This window comes from Podarcis liolepis (genome assembly GCF_965112155.1).
Source record: "Podarcis liolepis genome assembly, chromosome: 1".
NCBI lineage: Eukaryota > Metazoa > Chordata > Lepidosauria > Squamata > Lacertidae > Podarcis > Podarcis liolepis.
In genome coordinates, this window is record NC_139554.1 from 112,369,126 (window position 1) to 112,385,498 (window position 16,373).

The 16,373-nt window shown below is 43.1% G+C and overlaps 1 protein-coding gene across 4 annotated transcripts in view; it reads left to right on the plus strand.

The window, feature by feature from the left end:
• PDE1A (phosphodiesterase 1A) overlaps positions 1-16,373 on the plus strand; it is a 156,158-nt gene that overhangs the window by 53,244 nt on the left and 86,541 nt on the right. For 2 of the 4 annotated variants that reach the window (XM_083496397.1, XM_083496400.1), the window contains exon 1: positions 145-843. The exons of the other annotated variants lie outside the window; for them this stretch is intronic. In XM_083496397.1, the coding sequence (XP_083352523.1) occupies positions 791-843 (53 nt within the window). In that variant the 5' untranslated portion in view covers positions 145-790. Of the gene's footprint in view, positions 1-144; positions 844-16,373 lie in introns of those variants that run through there. 4 annotated transcript variants of the gene reach the window in all.

Here is a 16,373-nt window from a genome sequence, read left to right on the forward strand (position 1 = left end):
GCAGCTGCAAGCTCTGCATCCTACTGTGGGCTGTTAGGCTGTGTAAGTGCCAGAAATTATGAGCGGTGGTTTAATATGCATAGTTACAGCTACACATCAGCCAAAGTGAATAATAGCCAGACTGTAAAATAATTACAACAACGTCTTGAAGAGAAGCCAGGCACTGAGACCAGAGCCATTCGTCTCCTTTAATTTGTATACAGTTCCGTACAACGGCACAAAAAAAAGGAAAAGGGAAAAAAACTTTCTGAAGGCACTTGCAAAGGGTGTGTGTGTGTGTGTGCTTGCTGAAACAGCTGGACAACTTTTATTTTGAAGAAAGAGGAGAAGAAGGAGGGGAAAAGAAGAAGTGAAGTCTCCGAACTAACGAGCTTGTTTTACAGTGCAAGGGAGCCTCTGCATCAAAGACTTTGACCCGTGTGTGTAAGACGTGTTCTCATGACTGGAATAATCGTAGCACTTTTTCTTCTCCCCGAGTTAACTGGCTGGCAAAGTTTTGCATTTTTCTCAAGTACCTGAGAAGATTCCAAGGCACTTCGCCACTTCAATCGACTTGACTCCAGCACTGCTGTTAACAGCCTGCATGCTTTGGTCTTGCTCAGACGTTATGTGGTCTCTATGGCCTCACTTTGCTCAACTGTCAGAGAGAGGGAGGGAGGTTTTCCCCAGCACCAAAAAAAAATCCACTGTGTTCTCTTCAGCACAGTAGCTAAGTACAGGTCCCCTGGTTGCTCCCAGGTTCTCGCTGGAACTATTTTCAGGCCAAGGAGATCCCCCCACCTTCATTTAAATGGCTGATTGTGTTACAATTAGGAAAAAGCACCTCCAGAGACCAATCTTTAGGTAAGTAGTGCCATGATCGTTTCTTGGGATCAGAGTAATTCTTCTGAACTTTTCCTCTTGCATATCTTCTTGCTAACTTGGATTTCAGATGTGAAAGCAAATAAGAGGCTCTCCACAGCAGGAGTCTAAAGTTTAACTGGCTCTGCGTGCCAGCAATGTCCTCCCCCCCCCCCCCATAATGATATAGTCATTTTCGTGGAAGTTGGAGTAAATGTTCTGAGACATTTGTTGCAGAAGCTTAAGAGGGAGGAAAACAACAGCAACAACTGAAAAGAGGCTGAAACTTTCTACGAAGTTTTCTGTGGCATTTCCATGCTTGCAAAAGATGCACAGAAACCTTTCTTTTCCCTAACGCTTTGCTGTTGCTCGGACCCATTCTGGAACGGTAGAGCCCTCTAAATGTTGTACATTGTTCAAATTTGGCTAGCTGATTATGTTTGTGTGCCAGAAATGTAATGCCTACTAATGACACATGATTTGCAACTTCTGCAGCTCAGTGCTACATGTACCTACTTGAAAATAAGTTGCAATGAGTTCAGTTGCACTTACTCACTGGTAAACATGCTTAAGGCTGCAGCCTTAATAGCATGTTTGAAGTAACATGGAAACTAAATGCAATTACTTTTCTTTTTCTCAAAGGAACTATGCAACCAACAAGACCTGATGCACATTTATTCAGTGATAAATAGCTCCCATTCATGTGGATGGGACATACTCCATAGGAAAGAAGAGGGAGATATTTGGTTTGGTTTGCGGTTTAGTGTGAACTAACCTAATTTATGTTCAGAAACAGTATGAAACTGAAATGTAGCTATCCTTAGAATTTCACATTTCTCCAAATTCTGCAGAGCAGTTCTACAAATAATGTATAAAACATTGGATATATTCAGGAAAGTGTGCATTTTTGGATGTACATTATATTAGGGGAAATTGCATGCAAAAATGTGTGTACTGAGATCAATGGCACACTGAAATGCTGACAAATTTTCACAAGGACTTTTTCTTTTAAAATAAAATCACAAACTGTTGCGGGAACCTCATGAATTGAATTAAAACTGGAAAAATGGGAAACAGAGATAAATGGAAAGATTCATCAGTCCCTACTCCATAGTAAGTGTATTTAGGATTACTGCCGAAATATATAATGGGGTTCTTACAGCGAAAAAATAAAAATCATGAAACAGAAGTAAATTAGGTTATAACTCTGATTCTGCGGTGTAAGTTTAGATTGCAAGGAAACCCACTGAAGTCCATTAAATTATGACTACAATGCTATACGCAGTTACTTGGGAATAATCCTCATTGAGTTCAATGGGATTCCTTCTATGCAGGCATGTATCGGAATGGGATGAACACAACCGTTGACCATTAGTTTCCACCCAAAATCAGGCGCGACTGAAGGACATTTGCATATAGTTCAATCCAAATCAAAACACTAGTATATATTCTGAGTCATTTTGACCTGTAAAACTAGGCCGGGGGGGGGGGGGAATCTTATGAATGGCAATTATGTTTTTATTGTATGAGTTTCTTCTCATTTGTTTATTTTATGGCAAATGTCTTTACACCTTTGCTTTAGGCTTAGCCTGATAAAGTGAGGAATTGCATAGCTATATAATAAATATAAAGCAGAACAATCACAGCTAGTTCTGCTGCCTCCTTTAAAACACCTCTGGGAAGAACATGATGACAACAAGGAGATCTTGTTGCCAAAGTGTTGATAAGCTACATGAATGCCAAGTTCCAATGAGCCTCAGAAGGGCAAATGGGGCCGCCAGTTTGATAAGGTGTGGATATCTGCCCAGAAGTTAAATTCCAAAGATAAGATCCTTTGCCTTCTGTGTGGACTCAGATAGAGTGTCACAGTCAGTTTGACTCACTGTGAAAGACAAGTGTCCAGTGTTGGCATCCAAGTGTCCCTATTTTCCAGGGACGACTCTGATTTAGAGCAGCCATCCCAGTTTCTGATTTAATCCTGGAATGTCCCACTTTTCCTTAGGATGTCCCTGTTTTCATTGGAGATGTTGGAGGGTATGGAGTTATCTGACCCCCGAGCCATCTGAAGGCAATCCTGTATAGGAAAGGTTTTTTATTTTTTTTTAATGTTTTTTATATATGTTGGAAGGTGCCCAGAGTGCCTGGGGCCAACCAATAAGATGTCTGGGGTATAAAGAGTAAAATTGTCATTATGGAATGGGATGTCCCTATATTCATCAGAGAAATGTTGAAGGGTAGGGCATTGTCAGGGCCAGATTTAGCTTTGATGAGGCCCTAAGCTACTGAAGATAATGGGGGCCTTTTTTATGTCCAGCTGTCCTTTGCTAACAAAAAATTGTTGCTTTTTTTTGTGTTGAATATACGCTATATGGTAATTTATGGACCTAATAGGTATCTAAAGTCATATGCACGTAACAAATGGGAGCCTACACAGCACAAAACACTGTTGCTGTATGTAGGTTTTATTTTATTTGTTTTTTATTTTATATTTTGGAAATGTACATCCAGTTTATTTTTCTTTTAAAAAATTTGGGGCCCCCAAGAGAGTGGGGCCCTAAGCTATAGCTTGTTTAGCTGATACGTAAATCCAGCACTGCGCATTGTGCAGCTGCAAGTCACATTTTCAACCAACCTTTGCTGCAATTTAGGATTTCATGCTGGCACAGAAGTTCCCCCATTCACAAGGCCTTTTCCCCAATCACTTCAGGCAAGGAAATGGCATTCTGCTGCCTGCAGGGTGTGGCTCAGCCCATTGAAGAGACTGTGGAATCCCCTTACACAGCATTCCTGTACTGTTATCCAACTCTTCCTCCGAGGAGCTGAGGTTGTCATGCAAGGTGATCCTCATAACAGTCCCATGTTACTGTCCCAGGTTATGCTTAAAAATAGAACCACAGAACCGTAAAACTGTAGAGTTGGAAGGAACCCTGAGGATGTTCTCATCCAACCCCCTGCAATGCAGGAATATGCAGCCGTCCTATACAGGGATTGAACCTGCAACCTTGGCATTATCAGCACCACACTCTAACCAACTGAGCTGACAAGCCCAGGTCACCCACTGAGTTCCATGAGTGGAGATTGGAACCTGAGTCTCTGTCCCGCTCCAAGTCCATGCACTATGGAGCGACTATGGAGTTGCGGTGCTCATCTTGCTTTCAGGCGGAGGGAGCCAGCGTTTGTCCACAGACAGGTTTCCAGGTCATGTGGCCAGCAGAATTAAACCACTTCTGGCGCAATGGAACACCGTGACAGAAACCAGAGTGCACGGAAACGCTGTTTACCTTCGTACCACAGCAGTACAGCGGTACCTCGGGTTACAGATGCTTCAGGTTACAGATGCTTCAGGATACAGACTCTGCTAACCCAGAAATATTACCTCGGGTTAAGAACTTTGCTTCAGGATGAGAACAGAAATTGTGCAGCGGCGGCAGCGGGGGGCCCCATTAGCTAAAATGGTAACTCAGGTTAAGAACAGTTTCAGGTTAAGAACGGACCTCCGGAACAAATTAAGTTCTTAACCAACCCGAGGTACCACTGTACCTATTTATCTACATGCACTGGTGTGCTTTTGAATTGCTAGGTTGGCAGGAACTGGAACAGAGCAAGAGAAACTCACTCTGTCATGGGGATTCGAACCACCGACCTTCCGATTGGCAAGCTCAGTGGTTTAGCCCACAGCACCACCTGCTAAGCACCGTGTGCACTGGAGTGTAGGCAGAGTCTTGGGCTTCTTCAGTTTGAAGATCTGAATTTCACAGGCTTTAGAAGCCAAAAGGAAAAATATTGTCATTTTTTATGCTGTCGTAAAATCTTTCCAGCCACAATGCATTTCCCTTGGAAGTAAGTTCAAGCGGAACATTTTAGTGGCCCTTACCTCCAGGTAAATAAAGACTGCAACCCTGCACACTCTTTCCTGGGAGTTAGCCCAACTGAACTCGGTTGAACGATGTAACAATGAACATGGAACTATAAGAGTATGGTAGAGCATGAGACTCTTAATCTCAGGGTCATGGGTTCAAATCCCACATTGGGCAAAATGTTCCTGTCTTGCAGGGGGTTGGACTACATGACCCTCACGGTCCCTTCCAGCTCTGTGATTCTATGATCACAGCTCTTGGTCACATATAGGCTTGAACTCTAATATATTTGAGAATGTGTTCTTAAACTGTACAGGATAATAATAATAATAATAATAATAATAATAATAATAATAATACAACATTTAGAATTTGCCAGCCACCCTATACACAGTTAGGCCATTTAGATACCATTGGCAGTAAGGGTTTTCAGCAGCCGTGCCATTTGCAGAGTTGCGGCAGCCTTTGTAGGCTGTATTAATTTACTTTTTAAAACATCTATCCTGTAAAGGTGTCCAAAGCTTGACATGGTTTACAGACGCTTCAAACAAAAAACCTGCGCAAAATGACAATTAAATCATAGTCAAATATAAACAGAGCAAAACTCTACTGTGTGTCAGCTCCAGTCATAAAAACCCAGTTCAAAAGTGACGCTCTCCTGAAGGTTTAGTTTGGGGCCAGTTTTCAAGGGAAGCGAGTGCCGTTGTTTTTTGGGGGGGCAGGCAGTGGGGTTGCTTGTTCTTACTCTACGGCTTGGTGCACACATGCAGCGGAAGGAGGTGAGAAGGAGATAAGAGAGCCCTGACTCCTGAAGCTGTTGTGGAATGGACAATACCCAATGCCCGGTTTATGTATAAGCTAAACAAGCTACAGCTTAGGGCCCCACTCTCTTGGGGGCCCCCCAAAAAATTAAAGGAAAAAACCTGGATGTGCATTTCCGAATTATATAATATAAAAAACAAATAAAATAAAACCTGCATACAGCAACAGTGTTTTGTGTTGTGTAGGCTCCTATGATGTAAGTCATGGGCCCCGCCTGCTAGCCTGCTCCCTAAACTATCACTGGTTTGCTCATTTCTATATATAGGGTGCCTACATTCTGCATGTGCAAATGGCTTTAGATACCTTTTAGGTCCATAAATTACCATATAGCATATATTCAACACGAAAACAGCGACAATTTGTTGTTGACAAAGGACAGCTGGACATATAAAGGGCCCCCTTATCTTCAGTAGCTTAGGGCCTCATCAAACCTAAATCTGGCCCTGACTGTACCACTTCAGATAGCAGGTAGAGGAAACATTTTTGAATGCTCCTTGCTTTGAGGGGATAAACAAACAAACAAACAAACAAACAAACAAACAAACCCGCAATCCTGTAAGTAGTATTGTTGGAAGTGGGCTGGGCTAGAACCTTGATTTGCTAGCTTTTTACATGCAGGGAGTCCACTCGACCATCTCAGGATCCTGCTGAATTTGTCAATCAAGCCTATTTGGCCTGAATACTGGAAACACTGTGTCTCAAACATGGATGGAAAACCTACATTGGCTGGGATCATAGGAGCCGTCTCCTAGGTCCCTTCAGTGCCCCGCAACAGGGCCCTCCAAAGTTGTTGAGCATTGCCATTTGAATGGTGTGCATGTGCTGCTTCGTGTGATCAGTTATGCGAGGTTGGGCTCCCGCGATATTTTACTCAAGTTGGCCCCCTTGGCTGGGATTGTGCATTCAGATGAAATGTTGGCTCTCATCTGTTTTAGCAAATTCACACAAACGCATGAAAGGCTTACAGAACATGGCTGTGCAAGTCTACTCAGGGCAAATTAGTTTGGCATGGCAGTGCCTATTTCACCCTGATGAACTAGTTCCCAAGCATTCCAACATGCTTTATAGCAGGTTTCAGGTGTGTGAGTTTATGACTTCCCCTGAATTTTACAGACTGGACAGATCCGCTGACTGATGCATCTAAAACAGGGATGGCCAATATTGTGCCCTGCAGATGCTGCAGGACAATGGCTCCTATCAACTCTGAGCACTGGCCATGCTGGGTGGGGCTTACGAAATATGTAGCCCAAAGCATAAAGGCAGCACCACATCGACTATCCCTGACCCACAGTAATGCATGGTACTTTTATTGAGTTTTACTGCATTCGCTTTAACTGTTTTAAACTGGAAGCCATCAACTTAAACGGAAGTGCATCTTACAAATTCACTTAATACTGATATTGTTGTCAATGGCGATAATTATGACGAGGGATGTGTTGTGAGTCTGGGGCTATTGCACGAGACAGAAAGTGGTCGGGTAGAGGAAACAGGCGGTGCAGATTCTCCCTTGCAAGAGTTACCAAAGGAAAACATTCTTGAAATAGAACCACTAAGCTAGACGGGGGTTGGGGAATTCTAGAAAATAAAACTACAGCACAGATACTGTAGTTACTTCCCTCTTGTGTCTTTTGTGGACTGGTGCAGTTCAATTGCTTCTGGACTGTGGTTTGAGAGAGGCAATTCTCAAGTTCCCCAAAGAGGATCTGGGTGTTATTTCATAGGAAAGGTAAAGGGACCCCTGACCATTAGGTCCAGTCGTGGCCGACTCTGGGGTTGTGGTGCTCATCTCGCTTTATTGGCTGAGGGAGCCGGCGTACAGCTTCCGGGTCATGTGGCCAGCATGACTAAGCCACTTCTGGCGAACCAGAGCAGCGCACGGAAACGCTGTTTACCTTCCCGCCGGAGTGGTACCTATTTATCTACTTGCACTTTGACGTACTTTCGAACTGCTAGGTTGGCAGGAGCAGGGACTGAGCAACAGGAGCTCACCCCATTGTGGGGATTCGAACCGCCGACCTTCTGATCGGCAAGTCCTAGGCTCTGTGGTTTAACCCACAGCGCCACCCGCGTAGGGGCATCAACAGCACAGAACATTTAACCATCACTTCTGCAACAGTGCCAGAATGTCAATAATGTCACTTCAAGGCATACCTGCCCTAACTTCTCCCACTCATTGGATACTGTTATCACCAGAGGTGTACCCAGGGGTTGGTGAAACCGGCCCCCTACCTATGTGTTTCACGGCAAGATCAAACATGGGAGAAGCTTCCTCTTCTTCTCTCACCACAGCACAAGTTTTGCATTTATTTATTTTTCCTTCCTCCTTGCCTTGCCCTCACTTAGGATATTTTGAGTACTTGGTCCACATAAAACCTATAATTTCTAATGTGGCTATTAAGGGAAAGTGATTTTTCCCCGAGGTGGAGGGGCAATGGTGATACAGCTCCTTGAGGTCAGGGTTCAGGGGACCCCAGGAACGCCTCTGGTTATCACACACTTCAGCTGCAATATGACAAGCCAGTCTTTGCAAATAAATGAAAAGCCGTTTCAAAAGTACCTCTCTCTGTTTGCCACAGTTATGGCTCATTTTAACCAAATCCCATCTTTGCCACTGTTTTGGTGCACTGTGGACTCAGCTACATTAGTCCCGAAACAGCGTTTTGAATGTGTTATAAACATGCAACATCAGATGGTGCTGAAGAACAAAAAAAACCAAAACCCCACTATGCGATTTTCCATAGTGTGTTTTTTTCCTTTTGTTACGACAACTTAATTTCTGACTTATTTATAGTGGTTCCCTCCCCCCTTGTGTAAATCCACCCTGTGTCTTCAGCTGATACATGATGTACTTTATTGATGGTCTCTCTGCTGAGTCTAGCAAGTGTGGTGTAGGCACAGATTAGCTTTGACCAACCTGTAGTCCAATGTATTGGACTACAACTCCCATCAATCCCAGTCAGCACTAGTTGGGGTGGATGGGAGTTGTAGTCCAAAACCTCTAGAAGGCACTAGGTTGGGGAAGACTGAAATGTAAGGTGTTGGACTGCAGAGATTAGGGTTGAAGTCCCCACTCAGCCATGAAATTCACCTGGTGATCTTAGGATACATGTTCTTTCTCACATACTAAGATCCAACACCAAGTTGTTGTGAGGACAAATTGAGCACAGGAGAGGCCCATGCACTACTCCAAGGTCTTTGGAGGAAGGGGAAATTTTAATGCGTAATGAAATCACCTGAGGGTACTGTAGTAAGGTTTCAGAGGAGGAAGTACTTGAAATGGAGACATCTGCAAACTATTTTGTACACAATAGACTGAGGAATACACTTGTGCTGCATTGTAGATTGATCGGAGACTGAGATAAGAACAGCTGAAAAGTAAAGGAGAAGTTTGTTTTGGCACCTTAAGAAAAAATTCAGATGCATTTGAACAGCTGCCCAAACATTTGCATTTCAACCTCTTAATTGTTCTGCTGCAAGGTGAATGGCAGGATGATCCCCGCAAATATGTTGAGGGAAAACCAACTTTAATAGAATGGGATTTAGAACAGATTTGCAAAACAGGGAAGCACAACACACTTCTCTATCCCCCCACATATGGTTTGAAAGGGCAGCATTAATAGTTGTCAAACACAAGATTAGCTCAGTATCAGGTGTTCCATTGTTTACTGTTAGGGACTGAACTTTCGAAGTGGCCTGAAACGGCAAAAGCAGGCAATGTTCTGATGAAGCTGAATGTTGTACTTAGTGGGCAGCTATTGCTTTTTCAAAAGACACTGGGCCCGAGTCTAGGCAGTTTGAGTTGTTATAAATTGATTTCTCTCTCAGATGTAAAAGTATTGTATACATTTAACAGCAGGGGTAGAACTTGCCTGCTCTCAGTGATTTTTATTATATATGGGGGAGATTAACTGTATGAATGAATCCAGTTCACTTATACACCCCATATTCATGTATAGCACAGGAATTCAAGGGGAGAGAGAGTGTGTAACATTTCTGTCCCAAAAGGAATGTATGAACAATTCTGACATCGAGAGATGGGGGCCTGATCCTCCAATTTAAATGTTAGCTATATGTGTGAATACAGGGAATGCACATACAGCAGACAGATAGGGACAGCAGCATGTGTAATTTGGAGCAGGGGTTTGGGGCCAGTGGAGTTGTCCTGCTTCCACTTTCCCCATGGAATTGCAGAGACAGGGTCCTTCCACCTACATACCCCACAAGTGTCCTGGAAAAAGTGGGACATCCCATTTCCCCCCACGAGAGCACGGCAGCCATTTAAGTCGCTGTGATCTCGTGCAAGTTGGTGCCGTGATCTCACCCTGAAAAAGCACATTGGTTTCCGCAATTTTCTACAGCACCCCAAATGTGTGTTCTATGGCACCGTGAGAGCATGGCCCCGAAAAAAACCGTGTCTTTTGCACTCCATGATCTCATGTGGGTCATATGACTTGTGCGGGAGCATGGACGGGAAGACGCACGTCCCGGTTTGGGGACTCAACATGCTGAAGGGTATTGCACCAACACAGAGGGCATATGAACTTCTTCAGGGACTATTAGACATGGTGGGACCATTGTGTCCCCCAGCAGCATGCCACTGAGTACCAGTTGTTTGGGAGCGATGATGGAAGAAAACAATTGCCTTTAAGGCCTGCTCGTGGGTTTCCTGGGGGCACCTGCTTGGCCACTGCAGTGAGACGCTGGACGCTGGTCCAGATGGACCTTGGATCAGAATCATCCAGGTTATTCCCATGTTCACCTAATGGCACAGTTTCACGAAGAAAGGATCTTTGTGTGGACTCTCCTCTTCCGCTGAAGTGAAAATGAAGCTCCCGTTCCCATGTGTGCATTCGTGTACCCTACCCACAAATGACTGCTGGATCAGAATATGCTCAGCAGCTCATCAAAGAATTCAGTCGACAGCAAGCCTACTCCTCAAAGTGGTTGGTGAATGCATATCCCATTCAGGCCACTATTAACCGTGCTTTTAAGTCATCACAAGAGAACAATAAATGGAGGGTCGAGGCAGTGCTAAACGCTATTTGGAGTTCACAGTGCTGCTTCTAAAATGTTGTATATTTTTCCCACTAAACTAGCTCGTACTGTAGCATGCTTTATTTAATTCTTGAAAGTTTCCTTCTCCTTTTATGTACATTTTAAAATGTTAATAATGGAAAAAATGACACAAGCTGTCTAGTCACCTAAGAATGATTATGTTAAATTTACCATTTTGAAAGCAAGTTAAGCTATAAATAGCGCAGGGCATGAATAGAAACTCAAATGCTACTAAATTGGTGCCCACTGAGGATCCAAACAACAACAAAAAGATTTTGCAACCCACAAAGAACCCAGGAAAAAAACCACCCTATTTGAAGAGAAAATATTGTCCATTATTGTCACAACAGAAAAAAAATATCAAATGGAGCTGTTCTGGTTTTTCCATAGAATATAGAATTCCTCCCAAAGCTCTGATTCGAAAAATAACTTGGTCTGGAATGGCTAGGCAATTGCATATGCTAAGGCTGACATTTAATAGCACAGAACACTGGTATGACCTTTCAAATGCTGAGCTTAATACATGTTAAATATGCCTTCTTTATTGTGATTGGAAAGAGATGTGGGATTCTGCATTGGCTGTCTTTCTTTGCAAGTATGCAAAACAGAATGAAAGAAAGCGGGTCTTTCAAGTGCTTGAGAAACAATGGAAATAATAATCTTTCCTTTCATCCCTACAAGATTAATGATGAAAAACCATTTACCCAGGAAGGCATCCTAGATATTCAAAGTGCTGCAGCTGCTACTTATTTTTTAACAAATGTGCCATAATTTTTTTAAAGCATTGACAGAGCATATAAATGTTTTCCATTAACTGAACTAATTATTTTGACATTATTAGTACAAAAGGCTGACGAAAGGGCAGGCAAGAAGGAGCCTCCACACTGAAATGGAGAGGATATATGCAAACTCCATAGCAAACCCAAGTAAATATATTGAAATGCTGTCCATTTGAGCTGTGAATCAAGGAAAATGTCCGATCTGATGGGGAAGAGAATAAGATGGACTGAAAATGGATTTATGGATTTCCTTCTCCTGCTTTCCATTGATTGTCATGATCTGAAGATATTGGCAGATGAATTGTGATTGAATTTTCATTGAGAGGGAGTAGGATGGTGAGGATTGTAAATGATAAAGAGATGATCGAGAGAACCATTTAATTTAACCATTGCCTCATATTACCAGTGGACATTTTCCGGAGAAAGTTATACATTCATGAGATACATGAAATGGTTCGATATAGCTTCTAGTGTTCTAATGAGTTTAGAAAGAGAACATAGCATTTTATGGTAGCAATAGGAAAAAAAATCATTTTGGTGTGCAGTTAGTAGAGATAGAAGAGCTGTCTGGGTAATTCTGATCACTGTAGCATTGCAGCAAAAATAGATGAAATTCAGCACTGGCTTCCCATCAGCAGACATTAGCTGGCGTGCCAAAAGTTTGTAAGATGAATGGGTACAGTTTAGAGCTGAAAAATGCATTAACAAAAAAGCTGGATTCTGACAGTGTTATGGCTACGTCTTCTTAAAAGTGAAAAAAATAAGACGTTTCAGGACATAATATTGGGGGAAACAGGGAAGAGTACAAATATATACAAAAGGGTAGATATGAAACTTTGAAAAATACATTTTTCAATCAGAGTAGCGTACATCATGTCAAGATAAAATTCCGCTTAGATATATGCAGGGCTGGCCTGCCCATGAAGCAGAGTGAGGTGGCAGATCTGGACCTGAGAAGCATGCTGCTCACCTCCTCTTCCTACATGGATAGGCCTCACCATGTCCTCCCCCTCCTCTGCCCCTCAAACCACTGCCCTGCTCTGCTTTCCCCTCCTCTTCTGCCACAGACAGGCCACAGCACCGCCACCGCCATGCTGCCACTGCCGCATCTGCTGTTGTAGGCGTGTGGGCTTGGTGCACCCATAGCAAGGGCAGGGTTCACCCATGGTGGGGTGGGTGGCACTGGCAGGGCATTTTGCCTCAAGTAGCAAAACATGCCAGGCTGGCCCTGTATAGATGCATTTTTCACAAGAGGGAGCCAGTGAAATAACATGTTATTGGGGAGATGCATGTCGGGGACACGGGTGGCGCTGTGGGTTAAACCACAGAGCCTAGGACTTGCCGATCAGAAGGTTGGCGGTTCGAATCACCACAACAGGGTGAGCTCCCATTGCTCGGTCCCAGCTCCTGCCAACCTAGCAGTTCGAAAGCAGGCCAAAGTGCAAGTAGATAAATAGGTAAACGGGAAGGTAAACGGCATTTACCTTCAGCGGGAAGGTAAACGGCATTTCCGTGCGCTGCTCTGGTTCGCCAGAAGCAGCTTAGTCATGCTGGCCACATGACCTGGAAGCTGTACGCCGGCTCCCTCAGCCAATAAAGCGAGATGAGCGCCGCAACCCCAGAGTCAGTCGCGACTGGAGCTAATGGTAAGGGGTCCCTTTACCTTTACCTTTACCTTTATGTTGGAGTGATATATTAGGTTCGAGATTCTGAACAAAAGGGACAGGAAGAAGAGGGAATTTTGCAAAAGTGTGAGGAAGTTACAGAAACAGGATGTGAAGGATTTGGAGCAGGTGGGGAATAATGACTAAAGGATGATTCCTGGAAAATACAACCTATCAAAACAGCTTTCTTTCTTTTCTTATTTTTAATAGGCAGCTGGGCAACAGAAAGGGGAACAAGGACATTATTTATCAGTAGCATCCCACACAGAGAAAAAATTAGAATATCTGCCGGTACATCATGCATTAAGCATCTCATATTGTTGCCATGTCATTTCCTAGTGTTTTGCCAAAACAAAGCAGGCGTTGTAATGTTTGCCCCTCTTGACTTCTGTGTCAATCTGTCTGGCATGACAATTTTGATGAATGTTAAGTGTGAGTGTGACTCTTCCACTGAAGGAAGACTGATCCATTCTCATAGTCTAGAAGATCCTCCTTCCCGTTCTGCACAAAACTTTATCTGCATAATGCCTTGTGTGCTTAGAAAATCACGCTATTGAGAAAATATGCAATAGGAAGTGCTGATTTGAATCAAGCTCACGGACAATTGGCAAAACTTTTCCCTTGATTGGCTGAGATACAACACCCCTCGTCTCCTGTCCACTCCAATCAATTTTGGGGGGTTGGGAAAACTCCTAGGACAGATTGGGGGGTGCATGGGGGGAGGAAAGGGAAGGGAAATTCCCTTATGCATGCAGAAATCCTTGACAGACAGAACAACTTCATTGAATACAACCTGTTAATGTAACTTTTAAAAATAGTGAATATAGTTTTTTTATATTTTCAGATTTCATAGCCCGCTGCAATGCACGTTCTGTTAAATAAGTATATGCATGTATTAGCAGCTATTCTTTCATTGTGATTCAGGCCTCGTTTCCTGGTAGAGCTGAGGGTGAACACCACTGAACTTGTTATTTGCTCACTTCATTATTCATCTCTATGCCTTGGAAAACCTTGCCGTAAGCTCTAAAGAGTGAAGAATTACTTGACCTGTTGACCTCTCCACCATAATGAATCCTGTGTTTTGCTCAGGTTTTGCATGTAGTATTGGTTGTTGCAACAATATATGAAAGGCATGTAGACACATTAGCAGTGGGACAGCATATTCCAATTACCCCTGCCATAAACAGAGGGGCACTCTATTAAATATAGTCTGAATTCAGCACGGATAGATACATTCTGGCAGCCAGTGCCAATTTCCCTCTTATACTCTGACTCGATCCAACAGCCCCATTCATGTATCCTTAATATGATTTACCACCAGGACATCTTAACCAACCTCTATGGACTTTCATAGTGATCTGAAATCTCCTGAGGAAGCCCTGCTCAAAGTGTACCCATATTCTGAATTGAGGTTGGTGTGTACAAAAAACAGGATCTTCTCAGTGATTACTCCTCATTGTATCACTCCTGTTCAAATAAATTTACCAGGTTCATTAAAAGAAAAGAAAAAACTCTTTTGAGAGCACTTACAAAATAGGGTAAGGCATTGAGATGGGTGAGGTTCTAGCCCTGGATTGCAAGCTAGTGTTGTCTATCAGCAAAATCCAGTGCCTCTTCTCCCTCTTCGCTTCCTGGCATTCTCCTTATATGGTACTGTTTTGCACTGTTGGATCATTTTGTAGTCAGTCTATCTGTTGGTTTTGAGCTTCATATCTGTTCAAATGAGTCCCAATTGATTTGGATTGATCTGATTCAATTTGGACTGATTCAGAGCTGATTTCAATCAGATTTGATTTGGGATTAGGCTGAATTGGTTGCCTAACCCTAATAATTATGTGTTTGCAATCACATTCTCCTAAACCCATGGGAAAGGCACATACTACCCTGTCCTGGCCACAGCTGGAAGTCAGCAGGTGTCATGATGGACACCTGTGAGTAGCACCAGGCAGCCAGAGTATCAGGACCTTGGATAGCTCCAAGGAGACAACTTGTTGTGGGGGAGTTTGGAGGCTTAGAGCCAAACACTCTACAATCTCTGCCTTGTGTGTTGGTCATCATTGTGCTCAATTCAAGGTGCTCACAGTGATCTTTAAAGCCCTACATGGCAGGCTCCAAATATCTGAAACACCACCTCCTTCTCTGCAGATCTCCTCAGCAAAGGAGGCCCTCTTGGTAGTTCCACCTCCCTCAGAATGTGGTTGTGGTAGCCTGGGAGAAGGCATCTCTGGCAATTCCTTGGTTGTGGAATTCCCTCTCTAAAGAGATACTTTCAATATACAGTTTTCATTGTATGCTAATGATGCAACTCCTTACCCTGACCTTTGATATGTGAGGTAGACATTATGTTATGAGAAGGGCAAGCAAGATGCACTACAAAATAGTTAGTTAACCCAAAATGCCAGTCCTTTAACACACACAACCCTTTAAAAGTTAAGTTACAATATTTGTATGTCTCCGCTTGAAGTCAGGTTTAATCTGTTTTTCGTTTCAATCCAAGATTTTCCAGCACAGCACATAAATTAGCATTCTTCCAGGGGGTTTTCTGCAAATTTACCCCAGGATTCACACTTTTATAGCCAAACAAATGCTAACAATATCAGTGGGTTCCAGCAAATGTCACCTGTGGTGTCTAAGTTTCCACGTGGCTTTCAGATGGAAGTTTTGTTTATTTTATTAGATTTGAAAGCTTTATTGCATCATTTGGCTGAAGTGTTCCTTCCCTATGCTACAAAAGCAGATTTGGCTGGCATTTCTCAATATTACAGCTTTTTATGCGAGAAGCTGAAGGCTAGCATCTGTACATTGTACAAAACACATGGTCTGAATTATGTGCATGTGCCACCATTTCTGGTGCACCAGATGATGTGCTTGGTTAAAATGGGGGGGGGGGGGTTGAAGGCTCTCCCAAACATTTGAAGAACAGAAAGTAGCGATTATGTCATTGAATGCATTCCAAATCATATTAAAACATGTCAGAAAATAGTTAAGGAAAGGGGGAGGGGCAAAGGAGACTCCACTGGTAATGTGGCTTCCAAAATTGTTATTTAAAAAAATACATCCATCCCAATCCAGTGGCTTTTCATGCACAATGGAATGCCATTGCAGAGAACCTTTGGCCTTCCTGATGCTGCTGAACTAAAACTCTCCATAGCTCCAGCAAATATGGTCAATGGCTACCACTGCATTACACAAACAGCACTCCATCCCCTAATGAGGACTTCTCCCTTCACTTCATTATTAGAGACTCCCACCTCCCATCTAGGTAAGCAGCAGAGACACTGTTGTTGGAAGGGTGTGCTTCCACACTGCTATAGGCAACCGCTACTGGAAATGCGTTAACATTTCATACTCAGATT